The 22,341-nt window shown below is 35.7% G+C and overlaps 1 protein-coding gene across 3 annotated transcripts in view; it reads left to right on the forward strand.

The window, feature by feature from the left end:
• Positions 1-22,341, forward strand: part of Slmap (Sarcolemma associated protein) — a 545,241-nt gene that overhangs the window by 255,967 nt on the left and 266,933 nt on the right. For all 3 annotated transcript variants that reach the window (XM_090409867.1, XM_090409869.1, XM_090409868.1), the window contains exon 12: positions 18,171-18,248. In XM_090409867.1, coding sequence (XP_090265993.1) covers positions 18,171-18,248 — 78 coding nt within the window. The remainder of the gene's footprint in view (positions 1-18,170; positions 18,249-22,341) is intronic.

Genomic DNA, 22,341 nt, shown 5'->3' on the forward strand with positions numbered 1-22,341 from the left:
GGTGTTGAATGCACTTAATGGAAATGTTATAGGGAGAAAGAGGATAAATTTAACATACTGACATTTTTCAGCTCATATCTCTGCTAATTAATAGATCTTGATGGGGTTTCAGTTTATTATGAAGAATTTAAAAGACATGACAATGCATTAGGACTTTAATGACACTTTACATGTATGAAATTTTGCAAATCTTACAGTAGTGCATTAAGAATTACATTATCTTGAAACCCTGATTTGTGCTGTTTGTACTCTGAAACTCCAGATATTGAAATAATTATGGCTATCAGACAAAATGGGATTAGTTTCTTTTGCTTTGGCAAATTTGCTTTTTTATTTTTTATGTTTAATTTTAATTATTTATTTTTTGTAATCAGTTTTTAAGAAACATGAAATTTGAAAAATGATATTACAAATGAAGTCTTGCTGTATTCCTATCAATTTGTGTTTTAATTATCTTAAATTAAGAAATCAACAAAGATCCACCATTATGAATACATTCTTGTGCTTATCCTTATTTTTAAAAGAAATTAAACAAAATATATCATGAAAAAATAAAGTGGGTTAATTGGTCACTTGAAGCCAGTGGAGTGGGAAGAGGGGAAAAATAGTCCCACTACATGAAGGAGGTTTGAAAACAAAAGTAGCAAATTCTAGGCAATTCAGCATCTCAGGAGCGGTGGTTAAGCTATTGGAGAAATTGGTAATGGACAGAATTAAGGACTGGATGGATAGGAATATGATACTTTATAAGGGACGACAATGGTAATTTGCTTACTTTTTATGATAATTAACAGTGTATTTGGATAAGGGAAATGACTACTCAGTGACACTGCTGGACTTTCAAAGGCATTTGACAGTATTCCACATCGAACTCTGTTGCATAAATTGGAGCAAATGGAGATAAATATGAATCTGGTGATTTGATTGCAGTGGGACTGATGGACAGATATCAAAGAATGGTTTATAGAGAAGTTGAGTCCTGGAGAAGGCAGGCAACTAGTGATGCAATGCAGGACTCAGTACTCTGCCCTCTGTTGTATAATTTGTACATCAATGATATAGGGAAATAATTTGATTGGAAATATTCAGTTGTTTGCTGATAACGCAAAACAGGGAAGAGCAATAGTAGATGAAGATTATGTAAATAAACTAGCAAGGCTTATACATTGGTCATACATAACTGGTAATTGACTTAAGGAATTTACAACGCATAAAATGGATATTAATTAAAGGAAACTTTAATGAATGCATTCAATATTTCGGCAACGTCACGTTGCCATCTTCAGAAACATACAAATATGGTATGTGCACGCAGGTACTAACAAAAGCAAATAAGTAAGAAGGCAAGAAGCTAATATTGTTCTTAAAGTCCTAATGTTGCCCCCTAGCTGGCTAATTGGGTTGTCTTGGCCGTTGGGCTGAAGTTCTCATGATGTAAGTCTCCCAAATTTAGAGCAGTCTCATGCACCCAAATTTGGTGAGGTTTGGAACATTTTTTAGAGCTGCTGATGATTCCATGAATAATCTTTCGTACTTGAACTTGCTGTAGTGTATTATTTTAGTTTTCTTCCAACGAATTCTGTGGTGGGTATCTATGGCATGGTCTACAAGCCCAGAGTGGCTGTACTGGTGAAACTGGATGTAGTCTTTGTGTTCTGAAATCCTGATATTCACTGTCCTGCCTGTTTGGCCAAAGTAGGACAATTTACAGCTGCAAGGGACCTGGTATACACCAGGTAGATCTGGGGGAAGTGGTTGGTCTTGGATAGAGCGGATAAGGGATGCCAACTTTTTATATGGTCTATAACAAGAAGTTAGGTCATATTTTTTGAAGATATGGTTATTTTCTCAGAGGTGCCCCGGATGTAGGGGATGGCGATAGATTTAGTGCAATCTTTATTGTGAAGGTGGGGGGGGGGATTACTGGATTTAGTATTTTTTGGGGGTCGTAGCCATTGGCTAAGAAAGTGTTGAGGATGTGGCTTAGTTCAGTGGTTAGGGCATCGTCATCTGAGCAGATTAATTTTGCCCTGTTATGTTATATAGTATTTTTATAACCCCATATTGTTGTGAGGGGTGGTGGTGGAATTGTTGGTGAATGTATCTGCCTGTATGGGTGGGTTTTCTATAAACAGAGAAAACCAAAGATCCATCAAGCTGGCGAGTGATTAAAGTGTCTAGGAAGGGGAGGTTGTTGTTTTCCTCTTTTTCCAAGGTGAACTGGACCCTGGGGTGTTGGTTGTTTAAGTGTGTTACGAAGGAGTGGAGTGTATCTGAGCCATGTGGCCAAATAGCAAACACATCATCCATGTACCGAAGCCAAAAAGCCTTAAGCTCTGCCCCACAAAAACCCACTATTTGGCTTCGGTATGTGGATGATGTGTTTGCTATTTGGCCACATGGCTCAGATACACTCCACTCCTTCGTAACACACTTAAACAACCAACACCCCAGGGTCCAGTTCACCTTGGTAAAAGAGGAAAACAACACCCTCCCCTTTCTAGACACTCTAATCACTCGCTAGCCTGATGGATCTTTGGTTTTCTCTGTTTATAGAAAACCCACCCATACAGGCAGATACATTCACCAACAATCCCCATCCCCTCACAACAATATGGGGTTATAAAAACACTATATAACAGGACAAAATTAATCTGCTCAGATGATGATGCCCTAACCACTGAACTAAACCACATCCTCAACACTTTCTTAGCCAATGGCTACAACCACCAAAAAATACAAAAACCAGTAAACCACAACCGCCCCCTTTCACAATAAAGATTACAATCTATCACCATCCCCTACATCTGGGGCACATCTGAGAAAATAACCAATATCTTCAAAAAATATAACCAAACTTCTTGTTATAGACCATATAAAAAGTTGGCATCCCTTATCCGCTCTATCAAAGACCAATCACTTCCCCTAGACCTACCTGGTGTATACCAGGTCCCTTTCATCTGTAAATTGTCCTACTTTGGCTAAACAGGCAGGACAACGAATATTAGGATTTCAGAACACAAAGACTACATCCAGTTTCACCAGTACATCCACTCTGGGCTTGCAGACCATGCTATAGATACCCACCATAGAATTCGTTGGAAGAAAACTAAAATAATACACCACAGCAAGTTCAAGTACGAAAGATTATTCATGGAATCATCAGCAGCTCTAAAAAAAACATTCCAAACCTCAACAAATTTGGGTGCATGAGAACTTCAGCCCAATGGCCAAGACAACCCAGTTAGCTTGCTAGGGGGCACCATTAGGACTTTAGGAACAATATTAGTTTCTTGCCTTCTTCCTTATTTGCTTTTGTTAGTGCCTGCGTGCACATACCATATTGTATGTTCCTGAAGATGGCAACGTGACATTGCTGAAATATTGAAGGTATTCATTAAATTTTACTGTAATTAATATCCTTTTTATGCATTGCAAATTCCTTAAGTCAATTACCAGTTAAATAGACTAGCGATATAGGCAAAGGTAAATGGCTGCCAGTTTATTCTAGCCAAGTGTAAAGTGATGCACTTTGGGAAGAGATCACAAGCTATGTGCTATACTGATAAACTGAAGACTACTATATACACAGGTCTATGGAATGCTTCCTGTGAGAATAGATTGAAATTCTATGTGCTTCAAAAACTAGCTGCAAAAAAGAGGAGACATGAAAGAGGTATATAAGTTATTAAAGAGGTTTTATAGGATTAACACTGAAGACTTTTTTTTTTTGGTACATGCAGGAAGACAGAGAATGAAGGGTCTCCCTTGGAAATTGCGTAAGAGTGTATTTAGCAAAGTTGTTTGGACTAGATTTTTTGCTTGGAGGGTGGTGATTGGGTGGAATGAGTTGGCAGATGTGAGTGTTTCATCAGTGAATGAATTTATGGAGAGGTATGATAAGTATTATGTGAATAATGGATCTTCCACAATGAGTCTTTTAACTACATGGAGATACCTGTCTAATAATAACACAGCAGTTCTGTTTGATCAAATTGTTTGCCAGTTGCACACATTACTGCAGTCATAGTAAATGAAGCTTTTCAGATTGTAAAATTGAACTTAAGGACAAAAAAAAAAAAAAAAACCTACAGTTTTAGGTGTCGCATAATACTGTAGAAGTAAAGCATATTGTCACACAAAGCATGCTGATTTCACTTTTTTATTTATTTATTTTATATGAATTCTATGGCACTCACCATTAAGTGACTGTTATTAATATTATTCTTGGCATAACATACAAATTTTCCAAATTCATATGTAAAGGTAAAACCACAGTGCTTAGAGAAACATAAAAGAACTTCACAGCTTCAGTCAGAGACCAACCACTAACCATTGCAGAGAAGGGATGGCAGGTGAATGAAATTACCACTGTGGCTGAACTGTGTTTTGTGTAAAAGTTATCTAATTTAGTGTAATTGAACATGTCAGTATTATTCTTATGTATTTGTTATCTAAGGCAAAAAATATGAATCTACATTAAATAATAACAATTAAACATAAATAAATACTCTGATTGTAGTAGTTACAGGAGCAAAGTAAGCTGTGAATTATGCTAATCTGCATACACATGGCTTTTTTCTCAACTACTATACTTGCAAACATCCATTTTTTTTTAATGTTTAATTGTTTTATTTATTTCAGATTCATAATTTAGATAGATGCATGTGTACATAAGAATAATACATGTTCAGTTATATTTAAGTGTTGTTCATCTTCTCATGGAGAGCATCATATGGTTAGTGGTTGGTCTCTGACTAAAGCTGTGAAGTTCTTTTATGTTTCTCTAAGCACTGGTTTTACCTTTACATATGAATTTGGAAAATTTGTGTGTTTATGCCAATAATAATATTAATAACAATCACTTAATGGTGAGTAACATAGAATTCATGAAAAAAAAATGAAATCAGCATGTTTTGTACGACAATATGCTTTACTTCTTCTGCGTGCGGCCCTGGACTGTTAGTAATGCAGCCTCATAAGATCTTAAACTTTTAACATTCTTATGTGATGCGAAAAATATGCTGTCTTTCTTTCCTTTTTGATACAGGAATTTGAGAATAGGTTTCAAGATTTCAGAAAAAATTATCAATTTTCTTGTATAGGGTGTTTCAAAAAGAATGTCACAATTTGAAAATTGTACTTTGTCCGCTTTTGAAAATTGTTTCAAATTTGAATAACTGTACTACACTTTCATTATTAAATATAATTATTTGAAATCGGGTCATTCTTTTTGAAACACCCTATATATTTGCAACTCCATTTTCAGTTGGCATAAATATATCACATTACCTTTGCTTTTCAAATGGAATGTACACAGTTGCAACTGGATATTCAACTCAAAGAAAAATTTGATCATGTCTCTTTGCTAGATTTTTATAAGATCTACCTTCCTAGAGAAAAATATCCTTCACTTCACAATCACGCTTATTCATATCACTGCTTTTCGGTAGTACATACATTTGTGAACAACTATTTTCAAGAAAGAAGCATGCAAAGAGTAAAGTTAGATCAAAAATTTCTGATGGGAATCTTGAGAGCTCACTATGAATTGCAACCACTTTTATCGAACCAGACACTGATGCATTGGTTTCACATAAACAAGGCCAAATATATCACTAGTTTTTTGTTTATGCTGCCCTCGTTTTTTTTTAAATGTTATAATAAAAAAAAAATTTTTAAATAAAGGAAGTTTTGTTACTTATATACATTAGCTATATTATATATTTTATATGCAGCCCAAGACAATTCCTCTTCACTCAGTGTGGCCCAGGCAAGCCAATAGGTTGGATACCCATGATCTAGAGCAGTGTTTCCCAACCTTTTCCCTCTTGTATACCCCTTTTAAACCCATTTCTATGAATTGTACCCTTGTTTTTAAAATAGCTATTTTTAAATACTAACACTTTTGTTCAGTGCCCCAAAAGACGCAAGATTTTTCCACCATTACTAATTATTTTTCATGTACCCTTGAATGGCCCAGCACATACCCCTGGGGGTACGCGTGCCACCGGTCGGGAACCAATGATCTAGAGCCTTGTATTTTTCACATTTTTTGTTTTTTATCACATTGTTTTAGCCATGCCTATTGAAAAGTACTAGTGAAATATAAGCAAAGAAATTAAATGTTACTCTTTGTATTGAATTTGTTCTTTTAGTTCTTTATGTAGGTGACATTATGCTCTGAAATAAGTTGATTAAACTTCAATTTTTCAAGAGGCTTTAGTCAAATTAAAAATTACTAAAATTGTGCCAAATTTAGCATAAACATCAGTGATGAGGAAAAAAATTACTGGAAAAGAAAACAAGCTACATTTTTACTAGTGAAGATGCATTTATATATATCATAAACCTATAGAATAGATAACCTATTTCAGTTGTCATTTTAGCTATGACAAAATATTAAATCAGATAACAGAATAAGTAAGGCTGATGGATTAAGAAGCCAGTTGCATGTATTTACATGACCAGTTGAATACATTTATACCAATTTACATATATATATATATATATATACACACACACACACACACACACACACACACACACACATACATACATACACAAGGCACTTTCGAAATCAATTTTGAGATGTGGATTAGAGATGGTTAGAATTCATTATTTCTTCATGTATTTCATGATCAAATTGAATACATTTTGCTCTTCATATAAATTTTCGTTTGGCTGCTGTGAATTTTTGTTTATCCATTTTTATTCTCTAAATTTCACTATTATAAAGTAAATGTTGGTATAGCTAACTTAATATGACCACTTAAATTGAATGGGAAATTGTCAAAACAGGTGTGTGTGTGTGTGTGAAGTTAAATCGCAAAAAAGAATCATCACAGGACATAGCAAGTTGATGCAGCTAGGAGTGCTTCAGAAGACTTGAAAGTAAGAGCTGATGAAATCGAAAATCCAAACAAATAATACACTAATTCAAAGTGCCTACACTACAGTCAGACACTTTACAACATGCCATTGATTTAGATCATCATATTCAGTGCAGGAAATTCTTTACCATTCAATTGCAAATTTAAATTTATGAAGATGTTTCAGTTCTTCCAGAGCTCTTCAACTTTCTCCAAACCTAAATGCATATGTGGCTGCATTACCCTACAAAGCACTGGATTATTATGAAGCCATCAACCAACCAATCAAGATCACTTTACTGTTTCTATAGCAAGTGCCAATTAAGCCTGTAGAATTACTTGTATTAATCATGTTTTTTGCACATTCATATTCTTACCTTTGCATGTAAAGATGCCTGATAGCCAAGGCAAAATATTAGTTTAATAATTGAATAAAATTTAGTTAATTACAATACATTGGCATTTTAAAAAGAAAAACATCAGAGAAGGTATCCACATCAGGTTTCCAAACATTTGAGTATGATGCAAAGTTCCATGTTTGATCTCTAGTGCCAGCTTTCCAGATTATATAAAAATAAATAAATACATAAAAAAATAATATATATAATATAAAATGGGGCAAAAAGAAAAAATTATCTCACTCAATATGTACCATAGGTTTTTAACCTTTTGTGAGTGGCAATCATATAAAGAACAAGAGGAGGATAAGAAGTTGGAAGCTGCACTAGATATAGATGTTAAGAAGTTACTTGAGTTCTTAAAGGTTGAGGAAAATTTGAGATATAGTGCAGCACTCATGAAAATTACTATAAAAGACAATGGAAATAGTTGCATTCTCATACAAAAGCAATTGATAGTAGGAGGGGGTCATCTGTTTAGTAAAATCAGAATGAGAGTAACAAAAATATACAGGGGGAGGGATCTGGAAAGTTCTGATAACACCTAGAACAAAAATGATATTAAAGCAACCGGTATAACCACAAGAAAGAACATACGAGGATATAAGAACATATGTTACATTAATAACTCTGCTACTAGTATGTTCTTCTTTGTGGTTATATCAATTGCTTTAGTATCATTTTTGTTCTAGGTGTTATCAGAACATTCCAGACCCCCCTCCTTACATATATTATTATTATTATTTGTTTTGCCAATAAAAATAAAAGAAGGCTTTTTATCAAGCAGTGTCATGATTTTTTTTTTTTTTTTTTTGAGTCCATACACGAGGGGTTGGTTAATCAACCTATAGTACGTTAGTACTGTGTGTGAGTTATTGGTTATGACAGGAGAAACTTGTTTACATTTCATTTAAAAGCCTGTATATTGTATTCCTTGGGGCACATATAAGGGAAACGATTGTTCCACAATATAGCAGTAGCAGGGATGAAGGAGGAGGAAAAGAAACTTGATCTTTGGGTTTCAAAGTGTATTGTGAAGGTATGTTGAGTGGCAGCTGCATGGGTTCCAATGGACTTAGGACTGAGTGGAGAAACTTCAAGTATGGATATGTATTCTTGGATGTATGCCTGTTGAGTGTTTTTTACCATTCTGCTATCACTGCTTGTTTCCTTTAGCAATTTTTCGAAGTAATTACTCCATACTTCAAACATATCTTTTTCTCCCGTTTTCATGTCACCTTTATCATCTCGAACTCCTTTTACAGTACTCTTTCCTCCATTTCTAAGCTTCTTCAACAACCTCCAGAATATCTTACCACTTTCTTGGTATTTATTTTCTTGGTATTTATTTTCTTGTGAAAGCCCTCCCATGACTTTTGCTTAGCTAGTTTTACACAATGTTTAGCTTTCTTACAATTGTCTCTGCATTCTCAAAGAGCACAAGCTGACTTATTTGCCAGGAACATTCAAAATGATTTCTTCTTTTCCTTCACTGCCTCTTTAACTTCCTATGTCCATCATGGAGTTCTGATTTTTCTATCCTTGCAGACAACCTCACCACATGTCTCTCTGGCTGAATCAATCAGTGTTTTCTGCAAGGCTTGCCATTGAATCTCCAAGGTTTGGTTGCTGTTCTCAGACTCTTTCATTTTTTCTTCAATAAGCTTTGTGTATTTTAGTCTACAGTTCATATCTGAGAGTTGCTCAACTTTTATTCGCTTTAAAACTTTCTTACATGTTATTCTTTTCAATATGAAATTCAAATTTTCAAAATGGAAATTCAGTTTTATCCTGCTCAAGACTAAATAATGATCACTTCTGAATTCAAATCCTCTGTACACTCTGGTGTCCTGCACAAAGGAGAAAACATCACTATCAACAATAGCATAGTCAATGAGACTTTTCTTATTCCTTGCCTCTTCTCCCCATTTGAATTTGTGCACATTTTTATGTTGGAACATGGTGTTAGTAATAACCAATCCATGTCCTGAGCAGAAATCCAACAGGTATTTGCCATTATTATTAGCTTTGCTCTTTTCTCCAAATTTTCCCAAAATATTTTTGTATATTTGACAATCATTTCCTACTCTACTATTTAGATCTCCAACAAGGACCAACTTTTCGTTTTTCATTGTGTCAGTTGCTTTCTCTAAAACATGAAAAAATTCCTCTACCTTAGTAGAACCTTCTGTGGGACCATAGGCACAAATAAGTCTCATTGTCCAGTTCCCCATTCTCATATTTGCCGACATCACTTTACTTGAGACTGCCTGCCATTCAAGAAGATTAGACTTGCATTTACTGTTGAATACTATTGCTACTCCTTCTTTTCCTTGATTGTCATTGCCTGAATATAACATTTTGTATTTATTGCTCAGAAAGATCTCACCAGTGTTTGTCTTTTTTGTTTCAGTCACCCTAGTTATGTCGATCTGTACTTATCTAATTCCTCAGCAAGCTCCATTTCTTTGCCATTCAGGCTTCTTATGGTGATAGTATCGATCTTTAACTCTGGTGATATTGATTTGGGGTGTGTTTTCTGATTTGTTCCAGTAGCTGACTTTTTGCTGTTTGCCTCGGTCCCTGGCGAAAACAACGGGGACCTTGTTTAACCGGGCGATGCCCCAGCCGGCGTAAAATTTTGTAATGATGTACCATCATTTTGTATATTGGTTTATACCAATAAGAATACAGTTTGGTCGGCTAAATCCAAAATTGCCAGCCTATCCTCGTTCGTTCAGTATACAGGTAGATACCCAACAGGGTGCACCGTGAGAAGGTGAGGATTGGACATTAGGTCAAAAGCCTTGGTCGGTTCTCCGCATTCCTTTAAAGGCTATGTGGAAGTCTCATCTCAGTTATATAGCTTTGACCTATGAAGGGAGGAGTGCAATGTGCTGTAATCTGCAAAACTGTGTATTGGGTTGGAGGTCAACTGAAATAGGTCATTGATATATAGAAAAAAGACAGTTGGTGAGAGAAGAGAACCTTCTGGAACCACAGCATTAGTTGAATGGCGAGAGGAAACCATCAACCATCACAAATAGAGTGCATCCAGACAGAAAGCTGGCAATCCAACCCAGTCCTGGGATATACCAAACGATGAGAGCTTGTTTAGTAAGCCTAGTGCCAGACCTGGTCAAAAGCTTTGGAGATATCAAGTGCAACCACTTGAGATTCACCAAACATCTCCATGGCATTTGTCCAGAGATGAGCAATATATGTGAGTTGATTGGCAGCGATGGAATTTATACTGGTAGTCGTTTATTAGCTGGGTGCCTTTGAGGTAGTGTGCAAGTTGAGAATTGACGGTTTGCTCCATTACTTCAGATAGGACTGAGATGAGTGAGATAGGATGATAGTTTGATGGCAGTGATTTGTCACCCTTCTTGGGAATGGGTTGAATATAGATCAATTTTACAGGATGATTTGGATAGTTTGGAGGACTGGGCTAGGAAAAATGGATGTCAATTTAATGTGGCAAAGTGTAAGGTTATGCACTTTGGGGTGAACAGAATAGCAGCAGTATATCGCATTGGTGGAACCGTACTCCAGGAGATTGATGAGGCCAGGGATTTGGGAGTGTTGGTGGATAGGGAGTTGAAGTTTAGGGAGCACATTGCAAAAGTGACTAAAACAGCTCACCAAATCACTTGGCTTCTGAAAAATACTTTAACATGCAGAGACAAACATGTTGTTGTTCCTCTGTATTGAGCCTTGATAAGACCCCATCTGGACTTCTGTGCCCAATTATGGGCACCAGGGTTTCTTTGTGATGGGGAGGAAGTAGAGAGTGCCCAGAGACGAGTGACCAAGATGATAGCAGGTCTGTGGAATGAACCTTATGAGAATAGGTTGAAGATTTGTGGGTTGCAGAAATTGGATGATAGGCGAAGGAGGGGTGATATGATTGAGACATTCAAATTACTGAAGGATTTTTATAAGATTGATCCAGAAGATATTTTTGAAAATATGACTGGTGGTGGGAGGACTAGGGGCCATGCATGGAAGCTGGGCAAGAGCGTGGTTGACAAGGGTGTTAGAGCTAGGTTTTTTACTTGGAGAGTGGTGAATGAGTGGAATAAGCTTCCAGAGTCTGTTGTGGGTGCTACGACCATGAAAGAGTTCAAGGCAAGGTATGATAGATACTGTGTGAATGTTGAATAGTTGTTCTTGACATGATGTTAGGGTTTCCCTCGATGAGTCTGTCGACTCCTTGGAGTTTCCCGGAACAATAATAATAATAATAATAATTTCCAAACCGTGGGATAGATAACAGTGGAGTAAGAGCGTATATATGAACAGCATTGGATAGGAGTCAGTTCTGGGTGCAAACTTTAGGACAATTGGAGGAATGCCATCAAGGGCAGCAGACTTTTTGTGTCTAATTTGGACAATATTTTTCTAATCTCTTTCTGGTGAAAGCATATAGGGGAGCAATATGTATTGGGTATCTGGAATGGTTTAGGGGCATTTGCCATTGTCATTTGCATGCATTTGGAGACAAAGTGTGGAGCAGGAGTTGGCTTTTTCTGTGTGTGTGTGTGTGTGTGTGTGTGTGTGTGTGTGTGTGTGTGTGTGTGTGTGTGAGAGAGAGAGAGAGAGAGAGAGATAGGGTGCTACATTCACTGTGTATTTGGAAGGGTCACTGGTGAGGAAGAGATCTGGAGTGTTTGGGAAGTGGTTAGGGCTATCTGGTATTTTGGTTGGCATGTGAACAATTTGTATAAGGTTGTTGGTGATGGCAAATGTATCTGTATCTCTACCTGCTAGATCTGTACAACTGGAGGAGGAAAGCCAGTTGGTGTTTTGTGGACATTAAAATCTCCTAGGAGGATGATTTTGTTGTTAGGAAATTTTTAAGGACAAGCAAGTAAACATCTCAGAGTGGTTGGTGGCATTAGATGAGCATTTGATGGTGCCTATCTTGAAATCTGCTGATGTTGAGTTGAAGTTTATTCCATTAGCTTACCTTTCACTTTTTGAAGCTTTTTGCTGCTTTCACTTGATCATTATCATTATTATTATTTTTTTAATCTGTCTCCCTCACTGGACTTCAAGCTAGTGGCAACAGTTGACCAAAGTAATAATGCTGTAGCATACTCTAGTAAATCTTAATGTAGTTTGTGTCCTGTGTTTATATATATATATATATATATATATATATATATATATATATATATATATATTGAAATGAAAGAAGACTGTGAATTAGATTTGAAGTTAGTGAAAGAGAATCATTTATGTAAGGAAGAAGAGTGGCTGAAATATCTTATCTAAGATAGAATACCTAAAATATTGGTGAAAAAGCTTGAAGGAAGGAAGGATTACATTTATTACAGCATATAGCAATCAATTTTAGAGAAAACTGACATGTTAATTGTCAAGTATGAAAAGCAGCATCTCTTGAAGGGCTATTTTAGGAATTAGGCCTCTGTGTTGCATATGATCATATAGTTTTTGGTTAAGTCAATAGTGACCATATGAGATTTTGCAAACCTTTCTTTTCTCCTGGAAACTGAAATTCCCAGAGTATGTCTAGGGATACATTCTATAGATGATAAATTCTAGGGAACATTCTATAGATGAGAAAACTTGAATAAAGTTATGATGTAGGAAACTGTCATCCACACCTTCTGTGCGAATGGGGAATTGATTAGAATAACTTCATCAGTATTGGAAGAGTATTGAGGATTTCTGGTATTTTGGTGGTTAGGCAGATAATCTGGGTCACATCACTGTTAAGAGTGATATAACCAGAATACTGCAGTGTTTTTCTTTTAGTTCAATTAGTGAAATTGGAAAAGAGAGATCAGCTTGACTTATGGATAAGAAGATAGCCTCACTGTTCAGGTGTTTTGGTTGTAAAAAAAAAAAAAATCAATCACCATAGATATTGAAAGATGTGAGAGCTATTATCAGAATTTGGAGAATAATAATAATAATAAAAAGCAAATAAATGCAAGAAAATTAAACTAGGAAATTTTGAGTTAGATCAACAAAAGGAGATTTCATGTTTGACATTGTTGACATGAAATGTTAAATCTAATAATTCTGATTCTGGTGGTAAGGAAATGTGCAGAGTGTAGTTCAGCTTCTGTTAGTAAGTAGATGGTCAGGTTAGTGGCGATGCACATTGTGTTTAAGCTATGAATGTTGGTGAAACTGATATAAAAGGATTTTTTTTTTTATCACTGTTTATTTTTGATGTTTTTGTTTCTTTATTATTAGGATTTTTTTTGTTTATTATATTTTTGTAGAATATTTTTTACTCTAATAATTTCTGTTTTCCAAACAGGAAATACATATATTGAATGGATAGAGTCTGAGTCATTGCTTATAATGTATGGATGAATGATTCACAGAAATGTGTCATGCAGAAGTCATCCTACCATTTGATAGTTGTATAGCTTCTGTACTATCCCTACGTATAACTGTACTCAGACTCTATCCGTTCAATATAGCAGGGAATTATTTGCTAGCTGGTTGGAAAGCTGACTGATGCATTACCATCAACTTCAGTATCTCACTTGAGGTCCCTTCATTGTGTTTGGTAATGCCCCTTGAAGCGTGTCTCCCATTTCATGAGAAAAAAAAAAAAAAAAAAATGGGAGTGTAGAAACTGAAGAGTAGATATTTCAATAGCTACTTCAAGTCCCAAGTAAACAAAGTAGTTGTGTTGTGCCATGCAGTAATACTTATGTATCACCTAAGGTTGCTTGGCAATTCTCCATCTAGGGAACCATCCTCATCAGAGCCCTACTAATGGAGACAGGTTATGCAACAGAAAAAAAAAAAGGGTCAGCATGACTGGTAGTTTATATTATACATTACCAGTCTATTAGTGGAAGTAAGATGCCTGTGGCAAACACTATTGTAATAAATTCACTCGCTATGACAAACCACTGAAAGGTCTTGACCAAATCCCTATAAACTCTGTGCTATCCAAAGGAAATTCACTCTACTAAACTATGAGTCTGTTGTAGTGAACATCAATTTATTAGTAATTTATTATAGTATACTGTCTTAACAATTAGTACAACCTACCAAACGAAGTTTTTCTGAACTAAATCTGGAAAATCTTTGCTGTTATTAATATGACTGATAAAGGGTGTCCCATAAGTCATGTAAGGGTTTAAACATAAAACTTTTTTTATTTATTAATTTTTTTTTATAATGAAATAACCTGAAGATTTTTTTTTATTAGTTTTGAAACCACATCACATAAATGCCTTCCATTTTTGGCTTCACAAAGATGGGCTTCTATCATATTCAGTTTCAGTGATTTTACTTGAAGCCTAATTCCATTGCAAAGATTTTGGGGATGGGGATTAAGCAAATTTAAAAATTTCGCAAGAAAACGAACTGCATCATCTACATTCACAGGAGTATCTACTGATTTATTATTATAACGTGACATCTCCAAGGAGCCCAAAGACTTATTGAGAGAGGAAACCTACTCTCCATCACTCACTCCACCAACTACAGTGAACTGCATCTACTTCCCACAACCACTAGTATTTTCACAGACAATCACAAACATCCATGCCCATGCCAAGATTTGAACCCACAGTCTTTTGGCTGAAGAGTGAATACAACCACTCGGCCAACCAGGCCAGCATAAGTAATGGTGGTCTACCACCAAGCAATGAAATTCATTTCCCACTTAAAGAATCACAAAATCCATACTTAGGATTGAACTCTCGATCTGTTCATTGAAGAGCGGGTGTGCTAACCACTCTGCCAACTAGGCTTGCATAAAGATTCCTCTTGTCACGACGAGAATCAAACTTAGGCCTTTTTCAATTGAAGGATGCAATAAACCAGCATTCTTCCAATTGCACTATGCTACAGAGGTGCTTAAAAGTTCCTCTAGTCAGTCAGTAGAATCGAACTTATGACACTCTCTCTTGGGGCGATTTAGCACCATGGAAGACACACATGCCACCTCCAAAGGCATTTGTAAACACTAACAGATCCATTAACCCTGTTAAGAACTAACTCATTCATTATTGACACAGCATCATTTCAAGGTGCGAGGATAGCTTTCTCCCTGAACCAAGAAGGTTACTTTTCTGTTATGTTCTCAATAGATGGATAGACACTGCACAACAGTTCAGATATTTTCCCCAATATTTAGGCATGTTAATATAATTTTTCCATCTCTTTGCTGTACTTCACCATTGCCAATTTTTAACAGTTATGAGGAGAAGGAATGTGCATTAGTCTCCATGTAGGTGAACATGCATTTGAGAGAAAACTTCTCTATATCATGCCATAGTGATGATTTCTTAAGATAAGCATTCGCTTCGTCCACCTGGTTCTTCAAATGTGTGGAACAAGAATGCATTCTTCAATCGTCTGATCTAATATCCCTGTGTTCTGTTGACCCCTTTAACAGGTGTTTTATGGGACATTAACATTCATCCCAAACAATCAAAGAAACCTTTTGTAATAATTTTGACAAATTACTTTGTTTTAATATATTGCATATAGGTGTATCATTAGTCACATTTGTAAGTGGTACTGTGAAAGTAGAATGGCAGTTTTGACCTGAGGATGCCACAGCCAGAATAATTTTACCTTGGCTTCTCAACTTATGTAATAACAAATTTAGTAAAAATGTTTTCCCAGTATCACCAGGAGCATCCAAGAAAAACTGTTTCCCTGATGGATTTTCACAGCTTGCAAAAACATTATGAAAAACTTCAGCTTGATCTGAAGTTAGCGATTGTTTGTGCCGACTTAATAAATCCCGAAGTTCATTGAAATTGTATGAGGTTTCCCAGATTAAATCTGTAGAGGCAGAGCATTGTTTGGTATCAGAAGAACAAAATCTTTTAACACTTTTATCACTTATTGATTTAACAAACGATTCAAGTCTCAGTAATGCCTCATTATATATTGCTTCATTAAACTGAGCCTGAGAATGATTTTTGTAAGTTGACCATATCAGTAGAGGGTTAGTCATGTTGCAGTGAACAAAAGGTGCAAAGATGATGGCAACACCATTTACTGTTCTTAGGTTGCTGAATGAAATTGGTCCTTTCACATGCATCAAGAGCATTCATAAATAAAAGCATTGCGATATACACTATAAACACGACCTAGAGAATCACTCATTTTCACATCAGGATAAACGTCCACGTTAGCACCCTGTCTTCTTCGTTGAAATTTGTTTTGATGCCAGGTGTGATATATAGGTACCTCATTATAGGTCAGTGTTTGAGCGAAATTGTCTTCGATGCATAGCTTAAAAAAAGGCTGTTAATGTTGTGTCCCTTGGTGACTGCTATGCTGAGTACATTACTTTCTGTGACTCTTTGACCATTTTCGCCCAACTGTGAGATGAACTACAGTTGGGTGGTGCTCATGAATATCAAAAGATAAAATCCACCAAACGGCTTCAGAGGTACTGATGTAACATCCGAGTATAGATTTACTTCGCTACGTTCATATTTCAAACAAAATGGTCTGAGCCCTTGTTGATATACTTGCATATACGTATTTGATGGATTTCACGGTACTGTAAATTTCAACATTTATGTGTGCATTAAGTATTAATTAAAAATTTCAAGAAATTATTTGGCTAATATGTATGGTAGCATTCCAACCACCATCTGGAAGAGCATGTTGACGATATCATGGATATCCATTCTCACCTGTTTGAGTTTCATTGGTAAATAATCTTGGATATCTCTTTGTGTACAGTGAGTTTGGATTAACAGGTCTGCATGGACCATGCACTATATGTTTCGTTATGATATCGAACAGTTCTTTGTCACGTTGAGAAGGTATCTCAGTGCTTATAATGGAATCGATTTTATGACTCCTGATTTTATCTTCGAGCCAAATCAGTATGAGCACGTGGCAATCTCCTTTTTTAGAATTTAACAATATCTTGCCACAGGTAATAACAAAAGAACTTAATATCACAATATCTTACAGCATTTAACAATATCTGGCCACAAAATAGTGGCCAGATGTTAAACTGCAGTACAGGCCTTGGAGGGAGGTAAAAAAAAATTAATCACTGCTCCATAATTTGGAGGTGTACATCAATGAAAATGCACATAAACTATCTTTGGAACATCTTCTATCTATTCGTGATGACATCATCAAAATTGATCGGTTCATTCTCGAGTTATAAGCAAACATCGAAAATGGACTTTGCTTTATATATATAAATGATAAGAGCTGAAAATCCAGTACTGTTAAGTATCAAGGATGGGATACATGTCATCTACTAATGTGTGTTAGTAGAAATGAGCAAGGGATGGGGAACAGTATTTGCTTAGCAAGTAGCAGTGAGTGAATGAAATATATTACCTGTGTGTTTGTGTGCATAAATAGGAAATAAATTTGTGGCACTGTTTATTATTTCATTTAGTAGTGAGGATTTCCCTCATAGTCTTTTGGCCATGTGAAGGTTGGGTGATAATTCTTATCCACATTGTAACATATTGCTAAGTCTCTTTCCCCCTCCTCCTCATATTTTAAACAAATACCACTATTATCTGTATGTTAATAGTGAGTGATTTTTTCCCTGTAGTCATTTTACCCTCATATTCTGTTGAGCTCAGAAGGTCTTGAAAGTAAAGATTTATGTATGCTTTTAAAGCCAAATCAATGTTAATATGCAGAGTATATTGTAATCTGCCAGGAAGGTATAAAATTTGTTACCATTGCATTTTCACTGAGAAATACAACTATTTATTTTATTCTCTTTACCTCTGGGAATTATCTTATATTTTTTCTTCACTGCTGTTTTCTGATTCACAAAAAACAGTGAAGATTTGGATTTATTTTTTATTTATTTATTTTTGGTGGTGGTGGTGGGAAGGATTAGTCAGATTGCTGCTTTTAATTATTTTAATTTTATTTTATATTTTTGTTTTAGCACGTTTTGAACAGTTAAAAAAAGAATCCCATTTAGATGATAATCTGGAAACTACAAGTGTGCCAACTCTGGCTGAAGGTAAGACTATTTTTTAAAACAATGCCATTAAAGTGGAAATAATTTGGGACTGAATGCCTTTTGCATACCAAATGTCATGTTCATATTTTTGTTTAGACTTCTATACTAAAGTAAAAGGTTGGAATTTCTGTGGAAAATCTAAAAAAAAATCTCCTGTGAGTGCATGTGTATGCATATAACACACACCCATTCATACTAGGAGGTTAAACTCTCCCTATCCATTATTACTCTTCAGTTTTTCCCCCTCAACTGCTACATAGAAATTATTATTATTATTACACGACACCTCCAGGGAGTCCAATGCCTCATCGAGGGAGGGCACTGTTAGATCCTGAGTGAAGAACTTGGAAAAGGAAATTATTCATTCACAATTTAACGTGTTTAATATAAAAGCTGAAGGAGAAACTTGCACTCCAGCAGAAAATAAAAGAGTTTAATAAGTGTGTGTAAGAATATATGCTCCCTTCATGTAAATTATTATGATTCAATGTTGTTTATTCAATAAGTAGATAAGTAGAAAATTTGTGTGTAAATATTACTTTCATTTAAGACAATTTTGTATACAGTAAATCACTGAGTAAGTTGTAAACAGTAGTCCAAAGTTTGCATGCGAGCCATGCAGGTTGAGTAGGGCCCAAGGCAGTGGCATATACGGAAGGTATCTTTAGTTCGCTTTCTGGGAAAAGAGTACTCGTAGAGCAGAAGGCAAGTACAGGATTAACCAGGGAGCAATATCGACGGGTGCTGTGTGAAAAAAAACAGAAGGAAAAAGAAGGCGCAGGAAGTAGGAATAAAAGGCGATGCGTGCCGGTTTTCAGGGCCTTTTACTCCTGGGATTTTGGTCTTTTCTGGTCAGGATGGACGTGAGTTGGGGCAGCGATGTTGGATGGCGAGCCCATTCCTAAAGATGTTCAATAGATTTCTGACAGAGCTTAGTGTGATATTCGGCATCAACAGTTACAAGCCTTCACTAAATGGCCCATCGGAGTGGAACGGTGAACGTTTCCTTAGAAGCGGCAGTAGATATGAGTATGTCCGGCAGCTAATCAAGGACAACGCAGAAACACCATCATGCGCAAAGTACAGCCTAACAGACTCCAACCAGACCCTACACGTGGATGCGATCGGATGCAAGTTTCGAGTCGTGCTTACAGATCTGGCAGACCTGATTTCCGGCATAGAGTTGGTCAAGTACAAAAATTTTGTTATATATTATTAAGTTGCATTAGAGGAAAGAAAGTAATTGTATATCGATTGAATTTGGACAGTTTACTAGAGAACTCTAAGTGATTATTCTGATTTGTAATAGCTGGTGTCCATCAGACAAATTGTCTTGGAACGAATATATATGAGTGAGATAGAATTCAATATATGAGACAAGTGTAGCAGATAGAATCTGATTGGAATTTCTTTGACGTTAAATCTGAATATATTAATGTGTAACTCATGGAAGAGAATTATTGCTTATATAGTACTGTGCTTATTTCCTTTGTCTAGTATTGTTTAGTATGACTTTAGAATTAACTTAGTATGAATTGATTTTGCATGGCCTTGAGTCCATTGAATTTGTGTTATATTATAGTTGTAAATGTCTTAAGATCCAAATAAACATGTTTTGTTTTAAAAATTTAATGATTGGAGTAGAACTCTCATAGTACACATATATAAAAAGGGAAATAAAACTGAATGTGAGAATTACAGAGGTATTGCCCTACTAAGTGTTCCTGGCAAGATTTATGCAAGTATATTTGAGAAACGGTTGAGAAGAATTGTAGAAGAAAAGCTTGGTAAAGGACAAGCTGAATTCAAGTCGAATAGAGGCTGTTAGGATCAGACCTTCACTTTACGACAAATAGTTGAGAAAGCATGGGAATATAACAGAGCCCTGTATTTAAGTTTTGTCGATCTGGAAAAGGCATATGACAAGGTGGCAAGAGAGCAGCTATTCAATACGCTACAGTTATATGGTGTCAATGGAAAATTATATCAAGCAATACTTAGTCTTTATTCGAGTTGTAAATCAGCAGTTAGGATTGAAGGAAGTACAGGAAAGTGGTTTAATTTTAAATCTGGTGTGAGGCAAGGATCTACATTATCCCCTCTGTTATTCATTATCTATATGGATCACATTATGAAGGAAAGTGGTATTAAAAATGATATCAGAATTGGAGATGTTAATGTCAGCTCTCTGCTTTATGCAGATGATGTTATACTTCTAAATAAATCCGCTACAAGTTTGGAAGATTCCCTGACTGAATTGAATAGCTGTTGTAATAGATATGGTATGAAAGTCAGCAATAAAAAGACAAAGACAATGAAAATAGGTAGAATCATTGAAAATGTCAACTGCGTTGTGAATGGAGAACCTGTGGGACAAGTAAAACATTTCAGCTACTTAGGCACCATTTTTAGTGAAGATGGTAAATTAAATATGGAAATAGACAACGGAATCAACAAAGCTGGTATGGTAGGAAGTCAATTGAACAAATTCATATGGAATAAGAGAGAAATTAGTCAGAACACTAAATTAGCTGTATACAAGACAGTGTTCAAACCAGTTTTAACTTATGGATCTGAGAGCTGGGTTAGAAGTAAAAGACTTGACCAAAGACTAGAGACTGCAGATATCAGAGTCCTGAGAAAGATTAGGGGTATGAACAGATGGCATCAATGGCAATATCATATTAAAAACGAAGATATTAAGAAAGAACTTGACATTGTCAGCATCCAAGAATGTGTTTGCAGAGCTAATCTCATTTGGTATGGTCACTTAAATAGAATGGGCGAGGAAAGATTAGCAAAATAAGTGTTCTCTGATAGGTTGGCAGGAAAACGACCCAGACGAAGACCAAGATATAGGTGGATTGATACGGTACAAAGTGCCTTAGACGATAGAAATGTAAGATCTGATAATGTTGGAGTCTTGACAAGTAACAGACTGATTTGGAGGAAAATTGTAGATAGAAGTTAGTAATGATGTAAATTTTTTCATGTAGTACTATCATATCCTGTACACACTTGATGGTACATATCAGGAATTTGATGATGAGAACAAATAGTGCAATTTGAGACTACTGGGATAAAAAACGGTTCTAACTAATGAATCGGATCTCCCCCTCCAACAGAAACTTCTGTATGGAATCAAGCAACGCTACATGTAGGCGATGCAACATATGGTTTTGTTTGACACCATCCCGTCGTGAATATGTTTCAGATATTATGGAATTCGATTGTAGAGGATTAACATTTCCACTCGACTTTGCTTGCCTTTGTCTTTGGTTCGCACGATCTTTTGGTTGTTAATACCGCACCAGTCATATGCACTTTTTCATAGCTACTCTATCTCTTCTGACCTACCATTGCTGTCTGCTGCGCTCTGCTTTTACTTCTCATTAGTCATTTGTGAAGGATTGTACATTATGTATCTCAAGTGTTGTAAATTACTGGTAATTTTTGCTTGAAATAATGGGAAAGAAGATGAAGCTATTTGAGTAGATAACTAACGATGCACTCAAGGAAACTGTTCTTGATGCCAAAAGTAGCAACAGCGAATAGGAGCCTCTTGGTACGTCGCACCATTTTAAATTTTTTTTCTGAAAATTTTAGCTTCCAAAATTCCCCACATATATCTCTCATCGCGATTTTTTTGCTTTAATTTTGGGAAAAAAAGTGCAAGTTATATTCGAGTAAATAGGGTAAGTTTTTTAGCTTTCAAATTCTTAAGTATGGATAATTGGTTAAAGACTGGATTTATAAAATGCACAAAAGAGAGCAATAAGCAAATACTAGTAGCTAAGCAACAAGAAAACGTTGATATTGTATCTGGATCAAATGAAATTGATAAGGGTGTGTTGTCTGACATCTTAGAGAACCAACTAGTAAGAAGTAAAAAATCTTTGTAAGTATGATATGAATTATTGGTAATGTGGATTTTCATGGGCAGAAAATGAAGAGGAACCTATTCCAAATTTTGTTCTATTAAAAATATATCTTATTTTTTGTTTACATGAACATATAAATTCAGATATTTCATTTACAATGAAATATACTTTATTTATTTATTATTATTATTTTGATTTCACTTGGATGTTGA

The sequence above is a fragment of the Typopeltis vanoorti genome, chromosome 20 (genome assembly GCF_054136105.1).
Source record: "Typopeltis vanoorti isolate ZY-2024b chromosome 20, IOZ_Tvanoo_1.0, whole genome shotgun sequence".
NCBI lineage: Eukaryota > Metazoa > Arthropoda > Arachnida > Uropygi > Thelyphonidae > Typopeltis > Typopeltis vanoorti.